The sequence below is a fragment of the Aulonocara sp. 'chitande type north' Nkhata Bay genome, linkage group LG9 (assembly GCF_057382095.1).
Source record: "Aulonocara sp. 'chitande type north' Nkhata Bay isolate Kocher_YH1m ecotype deep benthic linkage group LG9, A_spYH_male_GT1.1, whole genome shotgun sequence".
NCBI classification, from domain to species: domain Eukaryota; kingdom Metazoa; phylum Chordata; class Actinopteri; order Cichliformes; family Cichlidae; genus Aulonocara; species Aulonocara sp. 'chitande type north' Nkhata Bay.
Window position 1 is genome coordinate 8,358,221 of NC_141352.1, and position 15,076 is coordinate 8,373,296.

Genomic DNA, 15,076 nt, shown 5'->3' on the forward strand with positions numbered 1-15,076 from the left:
TGCAAACAAACTTCAACACGGGATTCAAAGCTCCTGTCACGCAGGTTTTTACTGGTTTTACTTCAACCTAAAGCTTTCAGTGCTGAACCAGCGTGAAAAATGCATCACAAACACAGAGTCGCGATGATAATGATAGTACAGACGAACATCAGCAGGCTGTATGTTTAAAGTTACTTTAAAGGTGTGTATGACATTAAATGCGTGGAAAGGATCCACACACAGTGTTTTATCTCACCCATCCTTCGTGTCCAAACCTGACAGGTACAATTCCCCATCTTTACTTTGAGTTTCTATTTCAAGTCATGTCCTGTCTTATTTTGTAATCCTCTGTACTTTCCACATTTTCACTTCCTCTTATCTGTAACTTTGTCTCATTTTCATCACCGTCATGTCGTTCTCGCGTGTCGTGGCAGTGGTCAGCTCATCTGTGAAAGTAAACATGTTTAAAATGTGAGCGAGTTGTGATGAGAGAGCTTTTATTACAGTCGAACCTTTCTTAGTTTATAGTCCTCTTCACTTCCTGAGTGACCTGCCCCACAGAAACAGGCCAGTTTCACAGCATGAGCTGTAGTGTGCGCCTGGAAGATGTTTAGGCTGATTTCTGGGGCTTTTCCTCGCCCGGGTCGTTTGCCTCACAGACTCTCTGTCAAAGTATGCACTGGCAGCCTTACATAAACCTTCTGGGTGTCTCTTGTGTCCGGCATTTATTCCTGTTTCCTGTCATTTGCATCGCCACAGTTGGGTGGCAGGCTGAGGTATGTAGTGTTAGCAGAGGCTAATGAAGCTGCAGCAGTACTCTGGATAGGGAAAGCTGACAATCAGCACCTTCAGTGCCCCCTCCCACATTTACATTGCTATACATAGTTTATTGTTCTAAATGTCTCACATGTTCTGTCATATTTCCAACTCTTCTCTCTGTATTTAACAACTTCTGTCTGAAGTCCTCCCACAGTCTGACTCCTGGTTTGTTTTCACACCTCCTAACTTCACCTTTATTAGCTTTTACATCCATATCTTTCTTTTCATGACACAGAGATGAAAGAGTCGTCTCTCACTGCAGCTTATTTTTATCTGCTATCATCAACCTCATTCACATCTCTCACACGCTCAACAGTAATTATTTACAATATTAGCAGATATTAACAGAAATGCCACCCACCTGCCCTGAAGCTACTGGGATAAAACAAAAGCCATCTTCATGCTACAGACCTCTGGGCCCGTATCCCTAAAGAATCTTTGTGCAAAAAGTGGCTCCTAGCGGCCAAATTCTAAGAAAATTCTCAGAGTCATGACGTTTTCTTAGAATTTCCCCTAAAAGTGACATGACAATCCCAGTTAATATAAAAGCTATTCCTCAAGATTCCTAGCGCTTAAAAGGGCTCCTAAGGCAAGATCTGCTACGAGCAGGGAAGAGGACTTTTAGTGGCTTAGGAGTTCCCCTAAGCAGCTGCACAAAATGGCCAACAGACGAGGCAGGAGAGATGTCCTGCAAACACTGGATGACAGGGAATTATTGAGACGCTACAGATTGGATCGTGCAGGAATCATGTTTGTGGTGGATCTCCTTAGAGATGCAATTACTTCACCAACTCGACGCCACAACGCTATTACACCGGAGACGAAAGTAATCACAACCCCGAGGTATTTGGCAACCGGGAAAATGCAACAATGCAGCAGTGATGACTTGGGTCTGCAATCACAGACATTGCTAAAAGCTGAGCCGTGTTACCCTCGTTAAGACCACACTGGACTTGTAACGTTGTGATTTCTACTTCATTAAGGACAGCCTCTTGAAATAGGCCATCTTGTTTTCAACGGGGTCCATATGGGAGTGAAAGTACAAAATATGCCAGCTAGGATATTAATATGAGCAAATAAGACACGAATCATTATTTGAACAGGGTGTAATGAGTTTAAGTTTTCACATATTTTAGATTCTAATGGCTATAACCCCTACAGCTTACTATTCATTTTCCAGATATTTTCTTGAATGTGAAATATTATTTACAATTACAGTCAGCATAAGATTAGAGTATATAATATGTTTATTGATTTGAGGGTACATCCTTTGCTCATTATCACCAAAAGCTCATTTCCATCAAACTTGTAGGATCAACCAATCACGGCTTTTGAAATGATGACTCATACCTAGCAACGGGGTCAACCACACCTCCTCACTAAGATAGGATTTCCCATCCATTCCTTGCTCAGAGTTCACTGAAAATGTTCTGGAATCACTTCTAAGCTAAAACTCCTGGCAAGGAATTTTTAGGTTAAGTTAGGAGCTCTCTGAGAGGATTCTCAGAATCTTTAGGGATACGGGCCCTGGTCTTTTGTGTCACACATGCTCTTCCCTGTCAACTTTTGTATGTGTGATACAGGAAGTCAGAGGAAACTGACTGAAGACTTTTAGAGGAAATTTAATGGCTTCATTTATTAGCAGAGAGGAAGGAAACGTGAATCTGTGTGATTACCAAACTGTGGTGATTTTAATCACATAAGGAACAGTTAAGACAGATGGTTACTAATACTAATGCAAAGTAAACACATAACAGCCAAAATTTGTACAAAATAATTAGAATAATTTCACAGTAACATTAATTTGATTGATTCAGATGATCAAGACTGAAAAAAATAAACTTGCAGCGTTGATCCAGAATCCTTCAAACCACCAAAGTTTGAAGACCAAGTCTTTCCCTTCCAAAATAAAGCACCTTGAAATTGTTATTGTTAATCTGAGTACTTGACTATATAAGAATCAGTCCATTTACCATTTAATCTGGGATTATTTAAAAATAGTTTGAGTAAAACTTAAAAATATCATTTCTATCAGTTTAAAACTGATAAACATCATGTTAACGTGCACATTTCCTGTCTATATGTGTGAGGTACAGCCTCTATCACCAATCTTCTGTCGCCATCTAGTGAGCGAAAGCTGGAATGACTAAACTTTACGGAAACACCTTTAACATTATGAAGCAGTCTGAGATTGTTAACAACTCCATCTGGTTTTCTGCTCAGCATCCATTCAAACAAGTCCAAGTTGGTTCAAGAGAATCACTTTCAGAGTGATTACAAAAACTGGTCATTTCAAGATTTCACTGAGTAACGTGAGACTTTAGCACCACAGCTCATGAGCTTCTTTGGAGGTTTTTTTGGCTTCGTTTGGCACGATCACTCTGAAAAGGGTTGGGTCCACCTCTTTGAGAACATCGAGCAGATGTCTGCAGGCGTCATTTCCTTTTCGTCGCACGGTGTCGATTATGCATCGCACTTTATTTGCTCTGCTTTTTGTCTCACATGTCCCAGACTCCATCTCTACATCAATTATAATATGACGCTCGAGGAGTTTATCTACAATTTTGTTTAAACCCTCTGCAGACACTCTTTCAATAAACTCTGAGCGGATTAGCAGCAGCTTATCCTCATCTATTTTTGTTTTGTGGTGTGCGCTGTCCTCTGGTGAGACTCGGTCCTTTTCTGGGACAAACACTAAAAAGAGACTTAAATATGATTTCAGTTGAACGTTTATAAAATATCCTTGTAGCAGAAATTTATACAGTCATTTCTGCTGCTGCAGTGGAACTTTTACCATCACGACGCCAGGCTTCATTTCCATCTTGGTCCTTGACTATCAGAGTCACAACCTCCAGGTTTGCAGTCAGGAAAACCTCAAATGTTGGATAGTAATTCGGTCCAAGCTTTTTCCAAAACTCTGCGTGCTGAAAACCAACAAGAATCTGCGGTTTTAATAGGGACTGATAGAAAACTGCTTATTTTATATCTGACTTTATTTTCAGGGGCATTTTATTCACGACTGTTGGCTCACGTTCGGCTGTATCTTCAGGCCCTCGGGTTCACAGTGGACACTGTAACGCTGACCGATGTGAAGCACGCAGTCTGAAGACGTCTCAATGTATGTAGCATCATTGCCTTGTTGCTTTTTAACCTCAGTGGTAGGATATAAAATTATGTTAATGTTCATATGTTGATCTGTTTATCTATAGAAATCATTTATAATTATCAAGTGTCGACTAAAGTGTGGAACAAATGATCCAGTGTAGTCAGTAAACCCAGGTTTACTTTGTCAGTAGGGGGAGAGATAACCAGAGGTGTGGACTCGAGTCACATGACTTGGACTCGAGTCAGACTCGAGTCATTAATTTTATGACTTTAGACTTGACTTGAAAAAATGTTCTAAGACTTGTGACTTGACTTGGACTTTTACACCAATGACCTGGGACTTGAATTGGACTTGAACCTGTTTACTTGAAAAGACTTGATATTTTACCCCAAATATAAAATTTAACATGCATATTATATAGAGATTGAAAATGTGACGTCATTCACGGGTAGAACCGCAAAGGATTCTGGGAACTCGTGGCAAGTGGTACTAGCGCACGCAGGCTTTCAATTAAAATCAGTCACACAGCGATAAAAAGAAACACAAAAATGTCAAGAAGCTGTTGTATTATTAACTGCAATAGCCGGTCGAATGACAGCCACGAGAAGCTGACGGGTAAAGAGATCGGTTGTTATCGGATTACGTCGTTGAAGAGAAATTGTTCAGCCATGTTTCCGAAGTAACAAAGAGGCGACTGGATTGCAGCCATTCAAAGACCAAATATAACGTCCCAGAACACTCCAGCTCACAGGTTAGTCTGCTCCAAGCATTTCCACGAAGGTCAGTCTGCTGTTGTAGTTAATGCGTCATTTTTCTTAACATAATTGGTGATATAGGTTACAAGCAAGTCTGGCGCTGAACAGAAATGGTCGCGCTATGCTCCTTTGTTTATTGTGCATAAATAGTGAATTGTCCTGACACAATATTGCGTTTCGCTTCTGTTATTATGGTACATTGACAAAAACATATACTTTTATTCACAGGATAAAACAGGTTTTTTGTATCACTAATTGCCCAGTACGATTACAGCATACAATATTATTGTCACTGCTACATTTCTGTGATGGGTACCAGAAATTATTTCCACTACTACCCACTACTACTACTACCCATCCGTCGGTAAACTGTACCTGGGCTTGTTGCAGTGACCTGAAGTTACTAAACTTCATGAGTGTATGCACTCACTCCAAGAACCGTATGATTATAAATATGCATATAAATATGCTACGATGAGATAGCTGACTTCATCTAACTAGCAAATGTTGTCCAGGCTACGTTGGTGATACAGTTTTTTTTAATATGTATGATATTTTTGTCATGCGATTTTAAAGCCGGTCCTACAACCGCATCCAAGAATAACATGCAGCTTATCTCAGAACTGTCGGTGAAAATTATTCTTGGAGCTAGGTTTAATTGAGCTGCATTTTAAAGAGGTGCAATTTCACAATTTGTGTATATTTTCTAAGTTCACTATTTTGTCATGTGTTGAGAAAAACACAGATTTTAAAATTACATGGTCTAATATTTACATTTAGCATAACTGCAACATTATTTTTTCGTTTTTTTTTTTTTAAAGACTGGAAAGGACTTGAAATTCAAAGTTTCAGACTTGTGACTTGACTCGGACTTTTACACCAGTGACTTGAGACTCTGACTCTGACTTGCCTGACATTACTTGAGACTTGACTTGAGACTTGAGGATAAAGACTTGAGACTTACTTGAGACTTGCAAAACAATGACTTGGTCCCACCTCTGGAGATAACTATGCAATCAACTCTGGATCGTTACTGAAGTCAAGAATAAAGCGCTGTGATTGGTCAGTGAGAGTGAGAGTCTGCAGTCTGAGAAGCTTGACTCTGTGCTTCTACTAACCAATGAATAAAGCCCAGGGTGTCTGCCCCCTACTGGAAGCATCAGAAATCTGCAGAGTGAGACCGCCTGAGTGCTCTATGCTTACCTCTGACAGATGGATTCTTTCATGCAGGAGAAACACGTTGATTTTTAGAGGCATTGTGTCTTTAAATCGCAGGAACAGCAGAACCTGGCCTGCTTCTGGGATTTTAAAGAACTTTTTAACAAAATTCCAGATAAGACCAAAGGCAGAGAGGTGGGAGACGTTCACAATCACATGCGTGTCGGTGATCCTCATCGGTTTCAAGATGCTTATCCCATCATCAAAGACGTGCGCGACAGACAGCAGGCCATCAACACACAACGCTGTGAAGGGAAAGAGCTGCTGCACTATTTCCTGCTCAGGGATTCATCCTGCACCATTTACTTTTCAACACTTCAGGTAGTTCAAACTAATCACTGTTATCTACAAGTTAGATGCTACCCATTTATTAATGTGTGCAACAACAATCATAATAAAGTGCTTGTTTTGATACTGAACACAATTCATCTCATCATCGCAGCACGGTGCTCACCCTCCTTTGTTTCACAGTGTGGCAGGTGGAGCTGACGGACTGCGTCCTCAGAGCATGTGATGTTAAACAGCGGCCCTGCAGCTGTTTTTCCAGCTTGTTGAAGGAGGCTCTCATCCCATTGGACATTCCAGTACAGCAGCTCCGCCTCCTGAGCCATAACAAACACCAGTCTGGTCAGAGTACACTGGAACACACCTGGACCAGGACACCTGAACCTGTAGAAGATGAAACGGTTAAACTAGAATCTAAAAGAAAGAAACCAACGAGAACATCTGAAGCTTCTGTTTGAGTCCAAACTGTCACATCCACCAAAGTGAGGGGATGCTACATCTGTAACTCTGCTGCTTTGGCTCTAAAGCCAAAGCAGGTTATTAATTCTACTTGTGGTTTGGGATATCTCAGGGTTTGACTCACATGTCACATAATTAGAACACGGTTGTGGTTAGTCATCCCGGAGGCTTCAGCCTCTTTCTGCACTGATAGTAACCTGCCATCGCTGTATTTGAGTTTTATATTATCAGAACACCTCAAATCACACAGAACCCAGATGAACCCTGTCATCTCTAACACAGACAGGCATCTGTGGAGGCAGCTGTTACTGGAGCTGGAGGGCCAAGTGAAGGTCCTGCCTGAAGTCTGACATCATCTCTGTCTGTCACTGAGGTGAGGGACGTCAACTGTCTGATCAGTTCCTTCATCACTGATAGTGCAAACTAGAGCTGAATAACTGAGATGCAACTGTGCTGCTCCCATCAGAAACTGACGCTCCAGATGATCTTTCAGGGGAAATGATGTCTGAGTGAGATGGACAAAGGAAAACACAGAGGGAGAGAAAAGCAAAGTACACAAATACACACAACGTCTCATATATTAGACATCGATGGAGAGGAGGAGGTAATTTACTATGTCACACCTCCAGGTGTGCAATACAAATCAGGTCACATCAGAGCATGTGTGACATCATTCTAATGTGGAGGTGAAAGCAGTGACAGCTGTGGTTTTAGTATCACCTGTGGGAGATTTGTGTGGATTCAGGTTGTACTTCAGGTGTGAAGCTTGATGGAGGCTGGAAATCAGAACAACACCAGCTGTTTAAAGCAGCAACAAACCAGTAAGCAGTGAAGAAACTACAAACTACACAACATACACATCAGCAGTTATATGTACGTACTTTCAAAACTGGCAGTAAAATAGTGGGACTAAAAACAATGAAAACATGGAGCCATGCAGGATAAAGCTTAAAGCATCCTGATAACGTACAATTAATCAGTGTTGCAGTGCAGGTAAATTCAACACGTGGAGTTAGTTTCTGTCCTGAAGCCTCCTTCTTTGTTCCATCAGACAAAGTTTAGACTACTACTATGAAAAAGTGCCGAGATTAACAGTCATTACATGTGTAAGTGATAAGAATCCGCTTGCTTTTGTCTCACCTTAATTGGCTCTATGTCATCCTCAGATAAATCAGCTAAAGGGTTTATATCCAATGTTTGTTCAGAGTCACCTGATGAGAGACAGACAGCAGAATAGTTCAGGATTCCCTGGAACACTTTTCGTCAGAGCTGACTGCAGACGTCCAAAGTGTACACTCAGAAATATTTTGCTAGAAATCAAAGCTGATTTGTGTCTGAATAATTTAATCCAGATCTGAAAACATGCTACCATTTTCAGCTGCACCACAGATAAACTTTTATAGAGCAATGTTTCCCAACCTTTCGGAGCCACAGCACATATTTCACATTAGAAAGAAATCACAAACAAAAATGTCACAAAAAGCATATTGATAGTTTTTCCCTGCACACCAGTTATAGTGGAATCCGCTTGGTTTGTCCCCAGTACACCTTTTTGCTTCTGACCACTAATCATGCTAGGGCTTTCATGTGGTCAGACTGCCTACTTTTTCTTTTCAGATATTTATCTATTAATATTACACACTGCATCGTCTCACAGCATGACTATTATGTAATTTCTTCTTCATCTTCTTTTGTTTTACTGGGAGTTGGCAACCCACACTTCAGACTGTGTGGCCACCCATGGCTCCAACACCATTGTGAAGTTTGCTGACGACACAGTGGTGTTGGGTGCCATCTCCAACAACGATGAGGCGGCCTACATGGATGAAGTGAAGAATCTGGCATCGTGGTGCCAGGACAACCACCTCCAGCTGAACGTCAGCAAGACCAAGGAGCTGGTGGTGGACTTCAGAAGGAGTCAGCACAGAGACTACAAGCCCATTATCATCAATGGAGCTCCAGTGGAGAGGGTGCAGTCCTTCAAGTATCTTGGTGTCCACATCTCCTCAGACCTGACATGGGCTGCCCACATTCAGGTCCAGACCAAAAAGGCTAGGCAGCGCCTGTATCACCTACGACAACTGAGGAAGTTCAGGGTCTCTCCAAAGATCCTCAGGATTTTCTATACAGGCGCTGTGGAGAGCATCCTCACACAGAACATGACATCGTGGTTCGGGAACAGCTGTGTGAAGGACCAAAAAGCTCTCCAGAGAGTGATCCGTACAGCAGAACGCTGCTGCAGGATTGCTCTCCCCCCGCTTCAGGACACCTACACCAGGAGATGCCGGACTAGAGCAGCGCAGATACTGAAGGACCCGTCCCATCCTGGCAACAAACTGTTCCAACTTCTGCAATCTGGTAGAAGGTTCCGCATCTTCCGGGCAAGGACAGAGAGACTCAAGAGGAGCTTCTATCCCCAAGCCATCCGGGCCCTAAACACACACACCCGCCCTCTCACATCATCTATAATTGACTGAGACAGGACTCTTCCAGACACTAAACCAAGGCACAATGTACATTTCAATTCCTTTAATTTTAAATATGTTTATATTGTCTATCCTGTAAAATAGTCGGATGTCTATTCATATTAATGTACAGAATTCACCTGCTAGCTGCTACTACTGCACATTCACCTAATGTCTTCACCTTATTATATATATATATATATATATATATATATATATATAAAAACACCCAGCACGCCCCTGCGGGCGGTTTATCCTTCAAGCTCGGGTCCTCTACCAGAGGCCTGGGAGCTTGAGGGTCCTGCGCAGTATCTTAGCTGTTCCCAGGACTGCGCTCTTCTGGACAGAGATCTCCGATGTTCTCGTGTTCCTTCTTCCTGATATTGCTGTCATTCGGAACCGCTACATCGATCACTACGGCCGTCTTCTTCTGTTTGTCTACCACCACTATGTCCGGTTGGTTAGCCACCACCATTTTGTCCGTCTGTATCTGGAAGTCCCACAGGATCTTAGCTCGGTCATTCTCCACCACCCTTGGGGGCATCTCCCATTTTGACCTCGAGACTTCCAGGTTATACTCGGCACAGATGTTCCTGTACACTATGCCGGCCACTTGGTTATGGCGTTCCATGTATGCCCTGCCTGCTAGCATCTTGCACCCTGCTGTTATGTGCTGGATTGTCTCTGGGGCATCTTTACACAGCCTGCACCTGGGGTCTTGCCTGGTGTGATAGACCCCAGCCTCTATGGATCTTGTGCTCAGAGCTTGTTCTTGTGCTGCCATGATTAGTGCCTCTGTGCTATCTTTCAGTCCAGCTTTGTCCAGCCACTGGTAGGATTTCTGGATATCAGCCACCTCCTCTATCTGCCGGTGGTACATACCGTGCAGGGGCCTGTCCTTCCATGATGGTTCCTCGTCTCCCTCCTCTTTCTTGGGTTTCTGCTGCCTGAGGTATTCACTGAGCACTCGGTCAGTTGGGGCCATCTTCCCAATGTATTCTTGGATGTTCCTTGTCTCATCCTGGACTGTGGTGCTGACACTCACCAGTCCCCGGCCCCCTTCCTTCCGCTTAGCGTACAGCCTCAGGGTGCTGGACTTGGGGTGAAACCCTCCATGCATGGTAAGGAGCTTTCTTGTCTTTATGTCAGTGGCTTCTATCTCCTCCTTTGGCCAGCCTATTACCCCAGCAGGGTACCTGATCACGGGCAGGGCGTACGTGTTGATGGCCCGGATCTTGTTCTTACCATTCAGCTGACTCCTCAGGACTTGCCTGACCCTCTGCAGGTACTTGGTGGTTGCAGCTTTTCTAGCGGCCTCTTCATGGTTCCCATTCGCCTGCGGGATCCCCAGGTACTTGTAACTGTCCTCTATGTCTGCAATGTTGCCTTCTGGTAGTTCAATCCCCTCAGTTCTGACTACCTTCCCTCTCTTTGTTACCATCCGACTACACTTCTCCAGTCCGAACGACATTCCAATGTCATTGCTGTATAGCCTGGTAGTGTGGATCAGTGAATCGATGTCTCGTTCACTCTTGGCATACAGCTTGATGTCATCCATGTACAGGAGGTGGCTGACAACTGCTCCGTTCCGTAGTCGGTATCCGTAGCCAGTCTTGTTAATGATCTCACTGAGGGGGTTCAGGCCTATGCAGAACAGCAGTGGGGACAGAGCATCTCCTTGGTAGATCCCGCACTTGATGGTGACTTGGGCTTGGAGTTGGCCTCTAGTGTTGTATGCCACATCCCCATTGAGTTCTTGATGAAGGCTCTTAGGGTCCCATTGATCTTGTACAATTCTAGGCATTCCAGTATCCAGCTGTGGGGCATTGAGTCATAGGCCTTCTTGTAATCAATCCAGGCAGTGCACAGGTTGGTCAGTCTGGTCTTGCAGTCTCGGCTGATTGTTCTGTCTACCAGTAGCTGGTGTTTTGCACCTCTGGTATCCTTGCCAATTCCTTTCTGTGTCCCGCTCATGTATTGACCCATGTGCCTGTTCATCTTACTAAGATGAACAGGCTAAGATATATATATATATATATATATATATATATATATATATATATTAGGGGTGCAACGATACACAAAATTCACGGTTCGGTTCGGTTCGATACTTTGGTGTCCATCCATCCATCCATTCACTTCCGCTTATCCTTTTTCAGGGTCGCAGGGGGCGCTGGAGCCTATCCCAGCTGTCATAGGGCGAGAGGTGGGGTACACCCTGGACAGGTCGCCAGTCTGTCGCAAGGCTAACACACAGGGACAGACAACCATTCGCACTCACATTCATTTGCACATTCACACCTAGTGACAATTTGGATTATCCAATTAACCTATCCCCACAAGCTGCATGTCTTTGGACGGTGGGAGGAAGCTGGAGTACCCGGAGAGAACCCACGCAAACACGGGGAGAACATGCAAACTCCACACAGAAAGACCCCGGCCTGATGGTGGAATTGAACTCAGGACCTTCTTGCTGTGCGGCAACAGTGCTAACCACCGTGCCACCGTGCTGCCATACTTTGGTGTCACGGTTCGATATTTTTTCGATACAAAAAAAATGTTCATGCATTTTTAATTTGTCATTTATTAAAATTATAAATATATATTTTAACTCAAAAGTACAGTTTTTAAATTTAACCCTAACCCTTGTGCGTGTTTTTTATTTTGACAGCGAATATGCACCTGCGGACCACTTATGTGCAGCCCTGGTTATTTAGCTCGTCATTTTGCAGCCACAGAAATTCTTTTGTCCATGAAACCATAAAGCTGCACTTTCTTTTTGCCTTATAGTCTGATTTGTCATAACTTCTCCGTTTTGTGGTAAGCTTTTCTTTGGCTGTCACTTCTTCACCCTGACCTGTCTTATTTGGCTCAGCAGAACTAAAATATATATCTGTCTGTGAAGGTTCTCAGTCATCCAGGTCATCGTAGTCAAATATAAATCCTGCTGCTTTTACACACGCACTCACATAAGCTCAGCGATTCTCTGCGCGATCAACCTCTCACATGTTTAAGCTGCGGGAGATTTCACTTGTCATGTTTGCATAGTAAGCTAACGATTGAGAAGACGATGTCAGAGGAATTGGTGCACAAATTATCATCACTCACAGATCAGTGCTGTCGCTCTCTATACACAGTTCGCACGATTGCAAAGTGAAAGCAAAAAACAAGCGCAAATTCAAACGTGACTTCAATATGTCACATATTGACAGTGGCTCACCGATGCCAATGACATAATTACCCAGCTACATTTCCGAAAGAATGCAAAAGCATTGACATATATTTTTCCTTCCTACGATAGCCCGACGGGCAGGGCAGAGATAGATTTTGGTAGCCCGACTGAAAAAATCGCTAGCTCCGGGACGTCGGGCTAGCGATATTGCGAGCCCTGTATCTGATTGAGGAATCACTCATCTTTGGAAAAGAGAGTTTATTACAGAGAAATGTCTCTTTCCAAAATAAAAGCTATACTATCCGCTTCTTCTGGGCTATATTCTCAGCAGCATATTAAACAGCTGTCTAAATGACTCGGCTAAAGTTAGTAGCATGCTTTTTTTTTTTTTTTTTCTGCTTCCACTTGTCTTTGCACTAGGATGATGTCGGCGTAAATGTGCAGTCATATTCGTTGTGTTCCCACTAGTGCTTTCAGGTTAATCTCGTTGAAATGACCTTAACGCCACAACACGGCAAATCTCCGTTAACGAGCTACCGCCGATCGCCCCGTGCATGGGGCTAGACGGCCAACACGTTAACGAGCTAACTGCGCTAACACACTAGTTCCCACCCATGTAATTGAGCATTGCATGGCACATCCAACATACTGTTTTACTTTAGTCCATGACTCGCTTACCTTCAGGGTCATACGTCACATGAAAACCAAAATTATTCCAAACGCCAGATCTGAATGAGGGTGGGGGAGGTCTATGTTGTAAGGAGAGCTTAACTTCTGTCTCGCTAGCTTGCCCTGCGCTCTTCCTTCTGACGATGCTGTCTGTGTTGAGCGCTCAGTGAATCTGCGTTCGACTACTCCGCCTAGGCTGCACTGTCGACCCTAGGCAGAGTAGTCGAACGCAGATTCACTGAGCGCTCAACACAGACAGCATCGTCAGAAGGAAAGTTGATAAAATAAATTACAAATGTTGTATTGTTCGATACATATGCGTACCGAACCGAAAGCACTGTATCGAACGGTTCAATATCGATACAAATATCGTTGCACCCCTAATAAATATATATATATATATATATATATATATATATATATATATATATATATATATATATATATATATATATATATATATATGTGTCCAGTCCAGGATGAGACAAGGAACATCCAAGAATACATTGGGAAGATGGCCCCAACTGACCGAGTGCTCAGTGAATACCTCAGGCAGCAGAAACCCAAGAAAGAGGAGGGAGACGAGGAACCATCATGGAAGGACAGGCCCCTGCACGGTATATACCACCGGCAGATAGAGGAGGTGGCTGATATCCAGAAATCCTACCAGTGGCTGGACAAAGCTGGACTGAAAGACAGCACAGAGGCACTAATCATGGCAGCACAAGAACAAGCTCTGAGCACAAGATCCATAGAGGCTGGGGTCTATCACACCAGGCAAGACCCCAGGTGCAGGCTGTGTAAAGATGCCCCAGAGACAATCCAGCACATAACAGCAGGGTGCAAGATGCTAGCAGGCAAGGCATACATGGAACGCCATAACCAAGTGGCCGGCATAGTGTACAGGAACATCTGTGCCGAGTATAACCTGGAAGTCCCAAGGTCAAAATGGGAGATGCCCCCAAGGGTGGTGGAGAATGACCGAGCTAAGATCCTGTGGGACTTCCAGATACAGACGGACAAAATGGTGGTGGCTAACCAACCGGACATAGTGGTGGTAGACAAACAGAAGAAGACGGCCGTAGTGATCGATGTAGCGGTTCCGAATGACAGCAATATCAGGAAGAAGGAACACGAGAAGCTGGAGAAATACCAAGGGCTCAGAGAAGAGCTCGAGAGGATGTGGAGGGTGAAGGTAACGGTGGTCCCCGTGGTAATCGGAGCACTAGGTGCGGTGACTCCTAAGCTAGGCGAGTGGCTCCAGCAGATCCCGGGAACAACATCGGAGATCTCTGTCCAGAAGAGCGCAGTCCTGGGAACAGCTAAGATACTGCGCAGGACCCTCAAGCTCCCAGGCCTCTGGTAGAGGACCCGAGCTTGATGGATAAACCGCCCGCAGGGGCGTGCTGGGTGTTTTATATGTGTGTGTATATATATATATATATATATATATATATATATATATATATATATATATATATATATGTATACCCCCCCCCCCCCCCCTCCATTCTTGCACATGTCGAGGAGCGTGTCATGTTACATTTCACTGTGTGTTATACTTGTATAACTATGCATGTGACAAATAAAGAACCTTGAACCATTTAATTAGAGCAGGCAGTTGTACTGCCCTCTGTAGCTGAACGTGCGTCTCACTCATCTATTTTTAAAAGATAACAATAACTCTATAAGGAGAGCACTCTTCGAAGCGCACAGTCACAAAGGGGATTCACAGGTTGGTTGAAAACACATTAAAGAGGTGTGCATATCCCAACAAAGATGCAATCGTGCATTCTCAATAAATATTTGCATAGAAACATTTGCTGTGATCCAATGATGGGGTGTGCAAGAAACAGCCTGAATACTCAGTCGACCTCACGGGATGATGCAGGAAGGCTGTTTCAAAGTTTATGCGCTGAACTCGAAATATGAGAGTGGAAGTGTCAAAAGGTTCTGATGCAGTGAAGCTGCTGGGTTAGTGTCTGACATCAGCTATGAGCTTCTCCACGTCCAGCGTTTGAGTGCAGCCGGCTAAGAAAAGATATCTAGGAGGAGTTCAGGAGTTCCAAGTAGTAACCTTCTAACTATTATGATTTCTAAAACATGAAATAAACCTGTTGTTACGTCTGGTTCAGTTTGGGTAAGAAGG

At 43.6% G+C, this 15,076-nt stretch overlaps 2 protein-coding genes across 2 annotated transcripts in view; one reads left to right on the plus strand and one right to left on the minus strand.

The window, feature by feature from the left end:
- Nucleotides 1–373: 373 nt before the first annotated feature.
- Nucleotides 374–9,261, plus strand: LOC147321557 (uncharacterized). Its single transcript, XM_086305559.1, has 6 exons — nt 374–433; nt 3,801–3,916; nt 5,993–6,198; nt 6,349–6,644; nt 6,904–6,994; nt 7,088–9,261. Exon 6 carries the CDS (start codon nt 8,442–8,444, stop codon nt 9,096–9,098), a length of 657 nt encoding a protein of 218 aa, XP_086161685.1. The 5' UTR covers nt 374–433; nt 3,801–3,916; nt 5,993–6,198; nt 6,349–6,644; nt 6,904–6,994; nt 7,088–8,441; the 3' UTR covers nt 9,099–9,261.
- LOC147321558 (NACHT, LRR and PYD domains-containing protein 1-like) overlaps nt 3,425–15,076 on the minus strand; it is a 29,398-nt gene continuing 17,746 nt past the window's right edge. Inside the window, exons 9-14 of the mRNA XM_086305521.1 lie at nt 7,762–7,832; nt 7,342–7,397; nt 6,332–6,546; nt 5,863–6,122; nt 3,830–3,949; nt 3,425–3,722 (exon numbers count right to left, since the gene is read on the minus strand). Coding sequence (XP_086161647.1) covers nt 3,555–3,722; nt 3,830–3,949; nt 5,863–6,122; nt 6,332–6,546; nt 7,342–7,397; nt 7,762–7,832 — 890 coding nt within the window. The 3' untranslated portion in view covers nt 3,425–3,554. The remainder of the gene's footprint in view (nt 3,723–3,829; nt 3,950–5,862; nt 6,123–6,331; nt 6,547–7,341; nt 7,398–7,761; nt 7,833–15,076) is intronic.